Source organism: Vipera berus (assembly GCF_964194415.1).
Source record: "Vipera berus genome assembly, chromosome: 3".
Classification (NCBI taxonomy): Eukaryota; Metazoa; Chordata; class Lepidosauria; order Squamata; family Viperidae; genus Vipera; species Vipera berus.
The window spans coordinates 124,776,657-124,791,712 of NC_138204.1; the positions used below are offsets into that span (position 1 = coordinate 124,776,657).

General features: G+C 44.3%; 1 protein-coding gene across 1 annotated transcript in view; it reads left to right on the forward strand.

Annotated features, from left to right (window-relative positions):
* Positions 1 to 15,056, forward strand: part of SEMA5A (semaphorin 5A) — a 209,796-nt gene that overhangs the window by 149,320 nt on the left and 45,420 nt on the right. The window contains exons 11-12 of the mRNA XM_081324008.1: positions 8,355 to 8,562; positions 9,675 to 9,792. Coding sequence (XP_081180134.1) covers positions 8,355 to 8,562; positions 9,675 to 9,792 — 326 coding nt within the window. The remainder of the gene's footprint in view (positions 1 to 8,354; positions 8,563 to 9,674; positions 9,793 to 15,056) is intronic.

Here is a 15,056-nt window from a genome sequence, read left to right on the forward strand (position 1 = left end):
GAAGTACTGGCCTGGGAATTAGCTGAGAAGCCAGAGCAAACTGAGACCAACCAAGGCAACCAGGGTATCACCGTCCATCAAACGCACGGGGCTGGAGGAAGCAGCATGGACGGTCTGGAGTTGGAGGTGGACGCACTACAGCTCAGAGCCTCCTACCCGATGGGACAACGCGATAGCCCGAGGGGTCAACGGACCATAGCTGTGGCCAACGGCCAGGACAGGAAATGCTCCAGTTGCAAGTGCGGCTCGACCAAGCAGAAATGTGCCGGCTGTGGGGGAAACCATCATCGTTCCGCCTGCAAGTTCAGAACAGCCAAATGTCAAGCGTGTGGCAAGACGGGACACATCGCGTCCGTTTGCCGGAGCCAGAGCCGGGACACGCTGCTCGAGGTGGATGCTGAAGCTCACCTGGCATCAGGTACTGGGGCTCCGAAATGCATCGTGTCCATCAGCCACACAGAGAGCAAAGGGGCGGTGTGTAATACGGGGGCTCATCAGCCACTCAGCCCCAAAATTAAGCTAGTAGTGCATCTCCAAGGGGTTCCCTGTAAAATGGAGCTGGACTCCGGCTCTGCTGTCTCAATCATTTCGTACGAGACCTATAAGTTAATTTGCAGCCGGAGTGGCCAGCAGGTTCCCCTGAGACCATCTAGCATCAACCTCACCAATTTTCAGAATTCCTCAATACAAGTCTGGGGGGAGGCTACCTTTCCTGTGAGGTACAGGGAGTTCCAGGGGCCTTTGGACGTCCTAGTGGTCAAGGGGCAAAGGACTAGCTTGCTGGGGTTGAGCTGGTTCAAAGCACTGGGAATTCGCATTATCGGAATTCACCAGACACAGTCACAAGTGCACAGCATCGAGTCCGTGTGCAAAGCTTTTGCAGACGTGTTTGATGGAACGCTGGGAAAATACACAGGTCCACCAATTGCATTCAAATTGAACCCCAACATACAACCCATCAAAATAAAACCACGGAGGGTACCGTTCGCATTAAAACACAAAATAGAGTGGGAACTCAACAAGCTCATGGCGCAGGGGGTGCTGCATCCAGTCGAGGGAGCAGAGTGGGAAACCCCCATTGTCACGCCTCTCAAGGCAAATGGTGACGTCAGAATTTGCGCTGATTATAAATGCACAATCAATAAAGCGTTAAACCCACATGCATACCCAGTGCCTACAGTCAGCAGCATCCTTGCATCACTCCAGGGAGGCGCAATCTTTGCCAAACTGGATCTTGCTCAAGCTTACTTGCAGCTCCCGGTCAACCCAGAGGCCGCTGCTGCACAAACGATAGTCACCCACAAGGGGGCATTCCGGGTAGACCGGTTGCAGTTCAGAGTTAGTGTAGCTCCAGGCATCTTTCAAGAGGTGATGGAGCATACGCTAAAGGGTATACTGGGAGTCTGCCCGTACTTTGACGATGTTCTTATAGCAGGGGACTCAGAGGAGGTTCTGGCAGAAAGTCTGCAGGCAGTTTTGGGTAGATTCCGTGCTGCTGGCCTTAAGCTAAAGAGGGATAAGTGCAGCATTGGGGTGCCAGAGACGCAATTTTTGGGGTTTAAAATTGATGCTCAGGGAGTTCACCCCGCAGCATCTAAGGTGAAAGCAATCAAAGAGGCACCCACACCAAAAAATAAGGCGGAGCTGCAAGCCTTCCTGGGGTTACTTAACTTTTATCACGTTTTTTTACCCCACAAGGCATCTATTGCTGAACCTTTGCACAGGTTATTGGACAAACACTCCACATGGAACTGGACAAAAACACATGACTCCAGCTTCCTGGCACTAAAAAACCTCCTGGCAAGCAATGCCACTGTTACCCACTTTATAGAGACCAAACCAATTTGCATTGCTTGTGATGCATCCCCCTATGGAGTGGGGGCTGTATTGAGCCACCTTGCATATTACTCTAGGACGTTGTCAGTGGCTGAGAGGAATTATGCACAAATAGACAAAGAAGCCCTGGCAATAGTTGCTGGAGTAAAGAAATTCCACGACTATTTGTATGGTAGGGATTTCACTATTTTTATAGATCATAAACCGTTACTTGGTCTGTTCACCACAGACAAGCAAACCCCACAGATCATGTCACCCAGAATGCTCCGGTGGTCCATTTTCCTTTCCGCTTACTCCTGTAAATTAGTACACAAGCCGGGCAAGGAAATGGGCTATGCTGACAGCCTAAGCAGACTTCCTTTAAACAATGCGGAACCAGACCCAGTGCCTGCAGCTCAAATACTGAACATTCAGGATCTGCCAGAGTGTCCTCTCAGTGCCACAGACATCGCAGCTGAAACATCAACAGATAAAATATTAAGTAGGGTCCACGTGGGTGAGCACGGGGTGGCAGGACAAATCTCCTGGGCCAGAATTCACGGCATTTTTCACCAGGCGGCATGAGTTGTCATCACACAGGGGCTGCCTATTGTGGGGATGCCGGGTCATCATACCTCAAACATTGAGACACAAGGTATTACACTCACTACACGAGGGTCATCCGAGGGTAGTGCGGATGAAGGCGTTGGCAAGAAGTTATCTGTGGTGGCCGGGCCTGGACAAGGATATTGAGAACCAGGTAGCAGGCTGCTACGCCTGTCAAAGATCGCGGCCACCACAGCCCCACGCCCCAGTTTACAAATGGGAGGAAACACACACACCCTGGTCCAGGATACACATCGACTATGCAGGTCCCTTGCACAGTCAATCATTCTTGGTAGTGGTAGACAGTCACTCCAAATGGTTGGAGGTGGTGCCTGTGAGTAGCATGACCACAACAGGGACAGTCCAGGTGCTCTTGGGGCTTTTTGCCACTCATGGCTTTCCTGATGTATTGGTCTCTGATAACGGTCCACAATTTACCTCCTTGGAATTCCAGGCCTTTCTGAAGACCTATGGGATTAGACACGTCACCTCTGCTCCCTTTCACCCTTCGACTAACGGCTTGGCTGAATGCATGGTGCACACCACAAAAGACGCATTGAAGCGCATCATCCAAGGGAACTGGAAACAATGCTTGGCCAAATTTTTACTACATCAACACACCACTCCCTGCACTGCTACCAGGAAGAGCCCAGCAGAACTCCATTGGGGACAGCGCCTCACAACCGCCCTGGACAGACTACACCCTGACAGAGTAGCAGCAGTCACATACCACCCAAAAGTCACCAGGGAATTTTCAAAGGGGGAATCTGTGTGGGCAAGGAACTACAGCTCTGGGGATGCATGGGTGCAGGGGGAAGTGGTGGAGCGAAAAGGGCCACTGTCTTACATCATAGGGGTGGAGGGGGGCCTCCAGTGGAGGAGACACATTGATCAGCTCAGGCATCGAGCACCTGAAAAAGGACTTGACAGCAGCATTCAGGGGGCCCTACCTGACTCTGAGTCCACTCAGAGGGTCCAGAGAGACACAATAATCAGGGAAGCATTTCCCAATCCAGGGGGATTGGAGCAATCCCGACCCCACCAACATCTGGACCTGAGTAACGGAACTACCTCAGCTGGTGGAAGTCCTGGGAGCCCCCAGAACTACAGGACCCAGGTGGACCAGCATTCCCCCTCACCGGGAACATCATCACCTGAATTGGGGGAAACCCCCAGCCCCAGGCCAGAGACCTTCAAAAGCAACACCAGGCCTGAGGGGAAAAAATCCCTGAGGCGTTCTGGCAGAGCCCACAGGCCTCCTGCCTACCTCTCAGAATATGTACTATCGTGAGGGGGGCAGGGAAGGATTGTGGGAAATCAATGGGTACATAGAATGTTGGGGGAGAAGAAGTTGGAATGGAAATAGGATATTGTTCTGGCTTATGGGGGAAGGGGTGTAGTGTATGCAGCATAGCATACACATGTGACAGCTACAGAAGGAGGTGCGGAGCTGGACAGCTCCGGGCAGGAACAACATTCGGCAGGAAAGCAGGATTTAAAGGGACAACGTTCGGCAGGAGAGCCGGATTTAAAGGGATTGGCTGACCCGCCAGCGGGAAGCAGGGGCTTAACTATATTGGCCAGGTATTCACCTGGCCAGGTATAAAAGAGGACTGGTACCCTTTGTTCCCTCTTTCTGGACCACGTTTCCTCCTAATAAAGTCTTTGCACGCCTGAAGTCTGAATCTCTGTGATTCCCGAACCGACACAACACTATTGGTACTACCGTTGCTTGCCTTTGCCACAGTCTTTCTATTTCTATTTGTAGGTCTTTGTATTTTGTTATCTTCTCCAGTTCTTCCTCGTCTATTCTACTGTCTCCAGGCACTGCCATGTCCACTATCCACACTTTTTTGTCTTTCTTATCGACAATTGTTAAGTCCAGGATGTTATGTTGCAGGTGCTTGACTGTTTGAATTCTGAAGTCCCAGAGCAGTTTAACTTTATCATTTTCTATGACTTTCTCTATTTATGATCCCACCCAATATATATATTATAGGGACACGGTGGCTCAGTGGGTTAGGACGCTGAGCTTGTCGATCAGAAGATCAGCAGTTTGGCAGGTCGAATCCCGAATGCCGCGTAACAGAGTGAGCGTGCTAGTTGTTTCCGACTCTAGGGGCCAGTGCTCATCTCCGTTTCAAAGCCGAAGAGCCAGCGCTTGTCCGAGGATGTCTCCGTGGTCATGTGGCCGGCATGACTAGATGCCAAAGGCGCACGGAGAACTGTTACCTTCCCACCGTAGCGGTCCCTATTTTTCTACTTGCATTTTTACGTGCTTTCGAACTGCTAGGTTGGCAGAAGCTGGAACGAGTGTATCACGAGATCATCACTCACCTATAAATTCCTATTTTTGTACAGATCCATAGCATTCTAGGCAACATCCATTTCTTTATAATGCAGAACATAAACACATGTGACTAAAAGAACTATTTTAATGGTGATATAACAAACAATATCTATAACAAAATAACTAGTGATTACACAACATAAAAAACTATATATCACATAGTGATTAAAATAATATAAAATAATCCACCCATCTACACCTATGAGAGAGAATCAATTTATAAATATATTAGTAATTTAGTTCTTAAACATGTCATTAAATCTAGACCACACGGACATAATTAAAAACCGTTTGTGATGTGGCCTAGCATGGAAGAATTGGTTCTGTTGTTCCAGAAAAAAAAATCTCTATATAGCGTACCTAAATCTTTGGGGAAATTAAAGTAATTCTTCAGATCCTGACCTACCATAGCTACCGAGGTATACTGTATAATTAAATTTTAAACCAGTTGTGCAAAAGAGCAGTGTGACTGAATTGGGAATCAATAGCCGGTTTCCTCCCATGGCTTATAATTTCAAACATTTTTTTAAGGAAATGACAGGAAAAATAATGCTTTTGAGAGAGCAATTATACAATGTCTGGTTTGGGATTTCCCCTATCAATGGTTGCATAGCACACAAAAAGATGGTGCGATTGTGTGAAGGTAATTGACAATTCTGGGTCAGGAGGCTTGTTTCCTTTTAAATCATATATATTCTGATCATAGAATTATGTAAGCACCAATCTTTCCCCTTTTTTATTCTGTTTTTTTCCTTTGTAGTCAGTTCATTTTAGCAAGCACAACCCTCCATTTTACATAATACTTGGATATACAAATATAAGCAATAGAAAAATACAAAATAAAGGCCTTCAGAGGTGTGAAAAATATTCATAGCTATAATATTTGGTATAGTTTAAGCTTTTGTACAGAAATAGCAAGTAGTTATAAAAATACTCGGTTCTTAAAATGTATACCTGATTATCTAATGGCATTCTCAAAATGGAATTGAAATCATACATTTTCAGGCATGAAATGCATGACATATTTGTCAAAAGTCTGCACAATTTTGAAGCTTGTGTGGATCTTTATTTTCATTTAAAAATAATAATTTCCAGTGCAATATTTAGCTTTTTTACAGCAACTGCACACTGTGTTGACATTTTCATCGAACTATCGAATACCTTTCCTGGTCAATCACCACCGTTACAGATCCCATCAACATCAGTTTATACTTGTTAACCTTGAATATTTAGCATTTTAATGCTTATTCCCCCAGTTCAGAAAAAAAGCATCTGATTGATTGACTGATCACTATTAATTTCCTTTTCGTAGTTGCTAATCTTGCGGTTGTGACTCTGGGTGGCAAACATATGATTCAAAAAATTAAAGGAATTAAAAACAGATAATTAATATATAGCATAGTAACAGTGACATGATGTTAAATAATAAACACAACTCACATTAATGCAGAATCACAATGACCCTACCTCCAGACTCCTATGCCCATGGGAATTACAATCCTTAAATGTTAGTTAGATCAATTAAAAAAAAAAGAACAAATGCTTGGAAACGTTCATTTCCAATTTTTGTTATTTTTAACCAGCTGCTTCTCCTTTGACAGAATACCTTATAGTAGGCTACACTAAAACTTCTGCTAAATTGATAATAGAATCACTTAAATTAAAAAAAAAAATCTTCAGAATGAGAAGTCAACAACATTTGTTCCTACTGATTGTGAAGTCTTACATTTCAGACTTAGCCTAATGTAATATGTAACATATCAAGAGAATACTTGGTTATTTGACCTGTTTGTGTGGCAATTCCTTGGCTTTAATACTTTTTTAATACTTTGTATAAACACAAAAGTATAGCAGGAAACAATATAGGTAAGAATCCAGCACATGTATGTTTATTATGAATCCTGCTCTGTTTTCAAATAGGCTATGCTGATCTTGCAGTTCAGCCAATATTTCTTCTTCCGGAACATATTTTCAAGTTGATTTTGCTTACGGTATATCTGTTATATTAATGTCTTGATATAATTCTTCTTCTTCACAGTATTACCTTTGATATAAATATTGATCTTCACAGTATTACCTTTGAAGATTGGGAATCATGAGTTAATATAGTGACTCTAGGCAGCTTACAATATAAATTATTATTAATTATGATCTATCTGTGATCGTATTAGAATAGCTTTTGGGGAGAGCATGTGCAAAATGATAAATTATATGATTTTTGCAAGGCTGGAAATTGTATGTTGTATGAAGGCTATTGCAGAAGAAAAGGAGCTAATGTAACCCCCAACAGAATGTATTCTGTTTTAAGGTCAGGTATCCTCCTAGGTACAGTTTGGAGTGGGAATAGCAAAACAGGGCTCTCTTACATTCTGTAGGAGAGTTCCTCTGTGCACACTTACAAATGATATGCTGAATTATTCCCCTGGTCCACTTCATCCACCACTTGCCAGTTTTTACTGAGCGCCGTGGGCTGGATAGGAGACGTGCACAGACCTCTTGTTCCCTTGTTATATTGTTTGGACCAGCTGTTAACAAATTGTATACTGTTGTTATGACTGTAATGGGAACCGCTTTCTACATGGATATTGTGCTTGTGTCATTTTTTTTTGTCTGAAGGAAAAATAGTTGCCTGAGCAGGAGAACCTTTCACAAGAGTGATGACCTACCCTTTTTGGCCCAAGTATCAAAAGTACAAAAAAAGAATATAAGCGCCGTATATGCTAGAATCCGTAGTAAACTCTAGTGCCTTGCAATACCTTCTGCTTCTAACTGTTTAAGGAACAAGCAACAGGGCGATGCTAGGCAGAGGAGCCAGTCAGATTCAATCATATTCCTTTTTTTAATATGTACATATTGTCATTGATATTTTGGTACCCGTGCAACAAGTTGAATATGCTTAGAGCAAGAAATAGGCTATGAATATCTGAGGCAATAAAAGAGAGTGTGGTTTTAAAGGTATCACAGTAGTAAAATTTACTGTCTTTTAAAGGAATGGGCAGGTACTGAGGTTACTTTCCTGTTCTTTAAATGATCTTCTGATAAACCTAATGTTACTATCCATACCTTTCAAATATGAAGCTACAATCTTACATTGCTAGGCAATTTTCTTGGACCTGATGTCGCACAGATGTGTTGTCGATCTGCAAAACACCAGATTGAGAAAAGTTCTGCTAGCTCATATTGAATAACTTATCTGCTTTCCTCTTCCTGTCTGCTGTAGCCCTGGCAGAGTAGGACACTTGTGTTTGGGAGGAATCAGTTTTGCACTCGCAAAGCTCAGCCATCACTATCATGTTTCAGTCAAAAGGAGGTATACCAGGTGGATTGGGGAAAAAGCTCTGTCAAAGTGTTAAAATATGGCTTCCAGCTACAACAGAAAAGCAGGTTGGATCAATGACATAAAGCAACTTATTCATTCATTTATTTATTTATTTCTTCAAAGGATGGGAGTATTCGGCTTCTACCTCACTTCCTCAGTATAGTTTCCTTTCTCCTCCCTCTCCTGAAATGTATGTGAAATAAATTGTGAGAACAACATTTCAGTAAATTCTGCTTCTTTGATCTCACCCACTTGTTTTTACAGATCATGGGACAATTAAGAAAATCCTCGCTCCGGTTAATCAGACAGCCAGCAGCTGTTTGCTAGAGGAGATTCACATCTTCCCAAAGAAACAATGGGAGCCCATCAAGAGCCTGCAGATTTTACACAGTCAGAGTGCTCTCTATGTGGGCCTTCAGAGAAGCGTGGTGAAGATCCCACTGAAGAGATGCCAGTTTTACAAAACACACAGGTATCTGTCTGATTAGTTGACCTTGAATGGTCTGTGTAGAAAGATGAGAAAAATATAATTACAGGGTTACTTAATTTAAAATTATGTTCATTAAGTAACTAACTCAAGCAGAACAATTTTCAGTTTAATGGAGGAAAGATGTCAGTTGTAAAAAGGGTATATTATTGTTATTCCTTCACCAAAAAACAATATTGAATGGCAACCTAGCCCTAATGAATTGAATTCACTTGATTAAACTTTCAGTTAAACTCTTCAGTCTCATAACTCTTTTACCTAAAGCAATGTTCCATCTTAGGCAATGTAGAACATATCCAGAAAGTTGTTATTATTACCAGCAAATTACAATTATCAGTAGGAAAATTCAACACTTAGGTTGAGAAAAGTGCTATCTTCTGTTCAGGGACCTGAAGAAGTATTTGAAGAGTTTGGGATAGATTGTAAACAATAAAAAAGAGGGGGCTAGCCCTTCCTTTTGCTTTTCCTGAAGAATAATAGTCTCCAGGTTATAGTTAGGTGGTTATAGAATAAATAAAACTGGGGAAAAGAAAAAAATTCTCCACAGACAGTCCTTGACTTATGACCTTAATGGAGCCTGAAAATTTCCATTGTAAGTCATGACAGTTGTAAGTCAAGGTACCCGCATGACAGGACCCAATTTTCTGACCTTTTTTGTCATGGTCATTAAACAAATGCTGCAGTTGTTAAGGAAACACCACAATTGTTAAGTGAATCAAGGTATTCCTATGGGTGTTTTCTGCCAGAAAAGGCTAGAAACTAGCAAAAAAAACCTTTGTAAATCGTGGTCACATGGTCATGGAACACTGCAACCGGCCACAAAGGTAGGCCAATTAACAAGTGCCAAAATGCAGTCATGGGATTGCAGGGGTATGTACACCCTTTGGATCTCCAGAATTACATCATAAGTAGCTTTTGGAGGGTCCTTCATAACTTCAAACAGTCCTAAGGCAACAGTCATTAAACAAGAACTACCTATACCTCCATCTTCAGACAGCTTGTCCTACACAGTAGGTCTTTACATGGCACATTAAGGAATCCTTTCCGATGAAGAAAAATGTGAGAATTTCTGTGATGTTTTCAATTTGATTTTTCAGCACATGTGTTGGATCCCAGGATCCTTATTGTGGCTGGGACTTGGTGCTAAGGAAATGCACGCCATTGGAAGAAAGCTTGAGCATGAGTCAATGGGAGCAGAGCATCTCTCTCTGTCCAGTAAGTAGAAATCAGATACGTTATACTTTTCAAGTTCTGTGAATCCAAGGGATCTCCATGGAGTCAGTTGTATTCATGGTAACTATTTATTTCATTATTCTAATTATTTATAATACTCTCCTCAAAGCAGTTTACAATTTAAAAAATCAGTTTAAATGAGAATTCAAAAATATTCTAAACCAGAAAAGGTTCAAACTGAAGCATTGAAACCAGAAAAGAAATGTTTAGGAACTTTTCACAGAGCAATTGGTAGTAATTGCTAGAGACTTTTAGGGTGATTGTAGCCCCACCCACCCCACTCACCGCATCTCTTCAGGTATCCTGCATACAGGGCAGCTAGTGGCAAATGATTTTATAAAAATAATATCAATTGGTGTGTTTTGTCTATCAGAGTTGCGTACTTAGTGTTTTTCTCTATTATTAGCAAGCTTTGTAAGGCATAATTTGTATGTATGAGTCATAATGTTACCCACCTAGAATTTTACATATATATAATCACTGAAGCAATAAAATATTAACAGGGGGATTAGTTAGGGAAGCCTTTGGGAAGTTGGAAACTGATTTAAGACTGAAGGAAAGGCAGGAAAACTCTGTTTAGAAACAGAATAGAACGTGAGTCCCCAGAGCATAAAGTTCATAGCAATGAATGAAGATGGAGGTCACAGAATATGTGGGTGGAGAAGATTAGGAAAGAATTGAAAAGATAAAGAAGGACAATAGCAAAGAAAAAGCTGCAGCAGTGGTAACAAAAAGTGCCATATGTCTTTGAAGTTAGGTGTCATCAAGATGGGCTCAGTTCCTGGTAAATACAAGGATAAATGCTCCCATTTTAACCTGCCCAAGCATTAACTCATAACTCCTCCAAGGACATTCTAGTTATCTTTGTGATGCCATCTATTCATCTTATCTGCTGTTCCCTCAATCTTGCCAACCAAACTTATTTTCTTCTCCTTCATCATCCTTCCCATCAGATGCCTGAAGTATGTGAGCTTCTGCTTGCTGATCATTACCTCAAGGGAACAATCAGCCTTTATTTGATTCAGGACTGATCGGTCATTTTTCTTACCATCCGTAGTGTTATGTGTTGGGCTTAATTGTAACACCACATGGTAAGCTGGAGCTAGCTAACAGCTCCCAGCAACTCAGACACCCCATCTTCAGTGCTGCTATTGGCTTCCCCTAGGCGGCAATGGGTTGCTTTAAACCTATTGGCTGCCACCTAGGGGCCAGGCTATAAATTGCTGCAGGCTGCAGCTCAGTTTCTTAGTTCAGATCCTGCAAGCAAATAAACATGACCATTGCTGAACTCACTTGCTTGTCTTCATTCCTGCACAACAAACTCACTACACAACACTGGCGATGAGGGTGGGATCCTGCTTTTCCGAAGGAGCTGAAAGTCACTAGGGGAGAGGCAGCGCACGCCTGGTGTGAAAGGCATTTTCCCCCCTACGGTCGGTTAGCCAGACACGCTAGCGACCATGCGCTCAGTGGATCAGTCCCTGGGCATCGGAGAAGCAGGATCAGAAGACGCAGGAACCAGCCGAGAAGACCAGAAGAATGCCCAAGGTTGGACGGCTGTGAGAGTTTGACATCAAGCGACCAGAAGGATGGCCATCGTACCTGTCCCAGGTCGAAAACTACCTCCGGGTGAACCAGGTTGCAGAAGATGGACTGAAGGCCGCCATGCTGCTCTGTGTGTGCGGCCCAGCAACATTCAATCTGGCTGAAAACCTGTTTGCGCCAACACCGCTGGAGTCAGTCTCCTATGCTGAGCTAAAGAAGAAGCTCGGAGAACATTTCCAGCCGAAGATGTCGGTGATTGCTTGGTGCTACGCCTTCGAACAATGATTGCAGCAGCCCGCTGAGACCACGTCGGAGTACATCGCGGCCTTGAGGCAGGCCGCATGCCTGTGTAAATTTTCTGATGTCGAAGAGTGACTTTGAGACCAGCTCGTCTGTGGCCTATGAAATTGAGAGCTGCAGCAAAAACTTTTTGCTAGACCCAATCTGTCGTTCACTGAAGCCCAGATGAAGCCGTCGGGGGAGCCGTCTGAACAATCTGGCCCGCCAAAACAATGCAATGCGAAGAAACAGTCCACCACGAGGACGCCAAATGTACAGAGGAATCAGAAGATGAAGAAGATGCCGAAGTCGACAAACTGCATAGACAGTCCTACACACAGCACTGCAGCAGCAAGCAACAAGAGACTCCATACAAGGCAGATATCTTACCTAGATGTGAAGGTTGTGGTGGCCACCACCAACGTGCAGACTGGTCAGCCACGTGCTGGGCCTGTGGCAAAACCAGCCACATTGCAGCAATATGCAGAGCTTGCCAGAGGGACCGGCTATCAAAGCGCCAGTCGGAAGATCTGACCAGGAGAGGTATTGGGGCCCAGGGGCCATTTAGTGTGTGGTTTTGTGCAAGCTGAAGAAGTGTATGCCGCACTAGGGCCCGACGCCCCCTCAGACCCAAATTTAAACTTCAGGTGGAGCTACAAGGCATCCCCTGTAAAATGGAGTTGGACACAGGCTCAGCCATTTCCATCATTTCTCTGGACACATTTAATTTCGTGTGCAGTCGCAGTGGAAAATGGGCCAAGCTAAGGCCCTCCGACATAATTTTAATGGATTTTCAAAACGCTAAAGTCACAGTCAAGGGTGAAGCTACCTTGGCCGTTAAATTTAAGGGATTTTTTGGGCACCTGGATGTCGTAGTAGTAGAGGGCCAGAGAACGAGTCTAATTGGACTCAATTGGTTTGATGCATTAGGCATCCAAGTATCAACCAGACATAAGCCGCGAATGTAACGTCAGTTTGTGAGGACATATTTGCAGACGTATTTGATTCAGCCCTAGGAACATACACAGGCCCGCCTATATCATTCAAGCTAGACCCCAACGTGGTCCCCATTAGGATTAAGCCTGGAAGGGTTCCCTTTGTCCTTAAACATAAAATTGACACAGAAATAGACAAGCTTGTAGAACAGGGCATTTTGCAACCAGTTGATGGTGGGGAGTGGGAAACTCCTATAGTAACACCACTTAAGGCCAATGGAGAAATTAGAATATGTGCAGACTACAAATGCACAAAGCCCTTAAGCAACACACATACCCTGTCTCAGTGGTGAACCACATCTTGGCATCTTTGCAAGGGGGCACCATTTTCGCAAAGTTAGATTTGGCACAGGCCTATCAGCAACTGCCAGTTGATGAGGCCACAGCCGCTGCTCAGACGATCGTGAGTCACAGAGGGGCTTTTAAAGTGAAGCGTTTACAATTTGGGGTTAGTGTTGCACCAGGCATTTTTCAGGGAATCATGGAACGCACACTTAAAAGCATTCAGGGTGTTTGCCCTTATTTTGTTGATGTGCTTATTGCAGGGGAATCCACAGAGGTGTTAGCCAGCAGGCTCAGAGCCGTCCTACAGAGGCTGCGTGAAGCAGGCCTCAAATTTAAAAAGAGTAAATGCAGTATTGGGGTTTCTTCAACCGAATTTTTGGGATTTCACATTGATACTAACGGCATTCACCCAGCTGAGTCCAAAGTGAAGGCCATTCAAATGGCACCTATCCCTAAATCAAAAGGAGAGCTACAAGCATTCTTGGGTCTCCTCAACTTCTACCATGCGTTTCTGCCTAACAAGGCCGCATTGGCAGAGCTCTTAGATAAAAAAGCTTCATGGAAATGGACCAGCATTCACGAGAAAAGTTTCCAAGACCTAAAGGCACTTTTGTTGGTTAAATCTACTGTCACTCATTTTAGGGAGTCTAAACCAGTCTGTTTAGCATGTGATGCATCCCCTTATGGGGTGGGGGCAGTCTTGAGTCATTTAGAGAAGAATGGAACACAAGTTCCTATTGCATTTTATTCAAGGACACTGTCCTCTGCTGAGCGTAACTACGCTCAAATTGACAAAGAGGCCTTAGCCATTGTAGCAGGAATTTAAAAATTCCATGACTATTTATATGGCAGGGACTTCACGGTCTTCACAGACCACAAACCACTACTGGGACTCTTTACAACAGACAAACAAACACCCCACATACTTTCCCCAAGAATGTTGAGATGGTCTATTTTTCTATCAGCTTACATGTTTAAACTGGTTCACAAACCCAGCAAAGAAATGGGCCATGCTGATGGCCTGAGCAGACTCCCACTGCCACTAATTGAACCAGATCCGGCCCCAGCAGCCAGAATCCTGTCCATTCAGGATTTGCAAGAATTACCCCTCCATGCAGGGGACATAGCTGCAGAAACAGCTGAGTGCTTCCATGGGTGCTTCCATGGGTAGAGTGCTTCCATGGGTGCACACAGGGTGGTTAGATAAAAGCCCAGGCTCTGAATTCCAGAGTTATTTTGTTAGAAGACATGAGCTATCAGCTCACAAGGGTTGTATCCTATAGGGAAACAGGGTCATAGCTCCCACTTCACTGAGAGATAGAGTTTTACAGTCACTACATGAAGGCCATCCAGGCATTGTCCATATGAAAGCTTTAGCAAGAAGCTACCTATGGTGGCCAGGCCTAGACAAGGCCATTGAGGCACAGGTGCATGGATGTTATACATGCCAGCAATCAAGGCCTGAAATGCCACATGCTCCAGTTCACAGGTGGGAGGAAACGCACACTCCCTGGTCTAGAATTCACATAGACTTCGCTGGGCCCTTTCAGGGACAGCTCTTCCTCATAGTGGTAGACAGCCATTCTAAATGGCTTGAAGTAATCCCAGTTGCAAACATGACTACTGCTAGGACCATCCAGGTGCTGAGAAAACTCTTTGCCACACATGGGCTGCCAGGTGTCTTAGTTTCAGACAATGGGGCTCAATTCACTGCTGCTGAATTTCAGGCTTTCCTAAGGGCAAACCTCATCAGACATGCAACGTCTGCCCCCTTTCTTCCGTCCAGTAACGGTCAAGCTGAACGTATGGTAAGGACCACAAAGGAGTCACTTAAACGCATAGTAACTGAAGACTGGCATCACAGACTGGCAGATTTTTTACTTTGCCAGCATTCCACGCCTTGCACCGCCACTGGGAAGAGCCCTGCAGAACTACGATGGGGGAGGCGCTTGATTACGAAACTGGACAGGCTATATCCAGATAGAGTGGCAGCAGAAGCCTCTCAACCAAAACCCCCGAGGGGGCTGCAAGTGGGTGATGGGGTATGGGCTAGAAACTATGGGCATGGGAATCTGTGGGTTCCTGGAACAATCACTAAATCATCTGGTCCCCTCTCTTACGAAGTAGGGCTGGAGGGAGGGC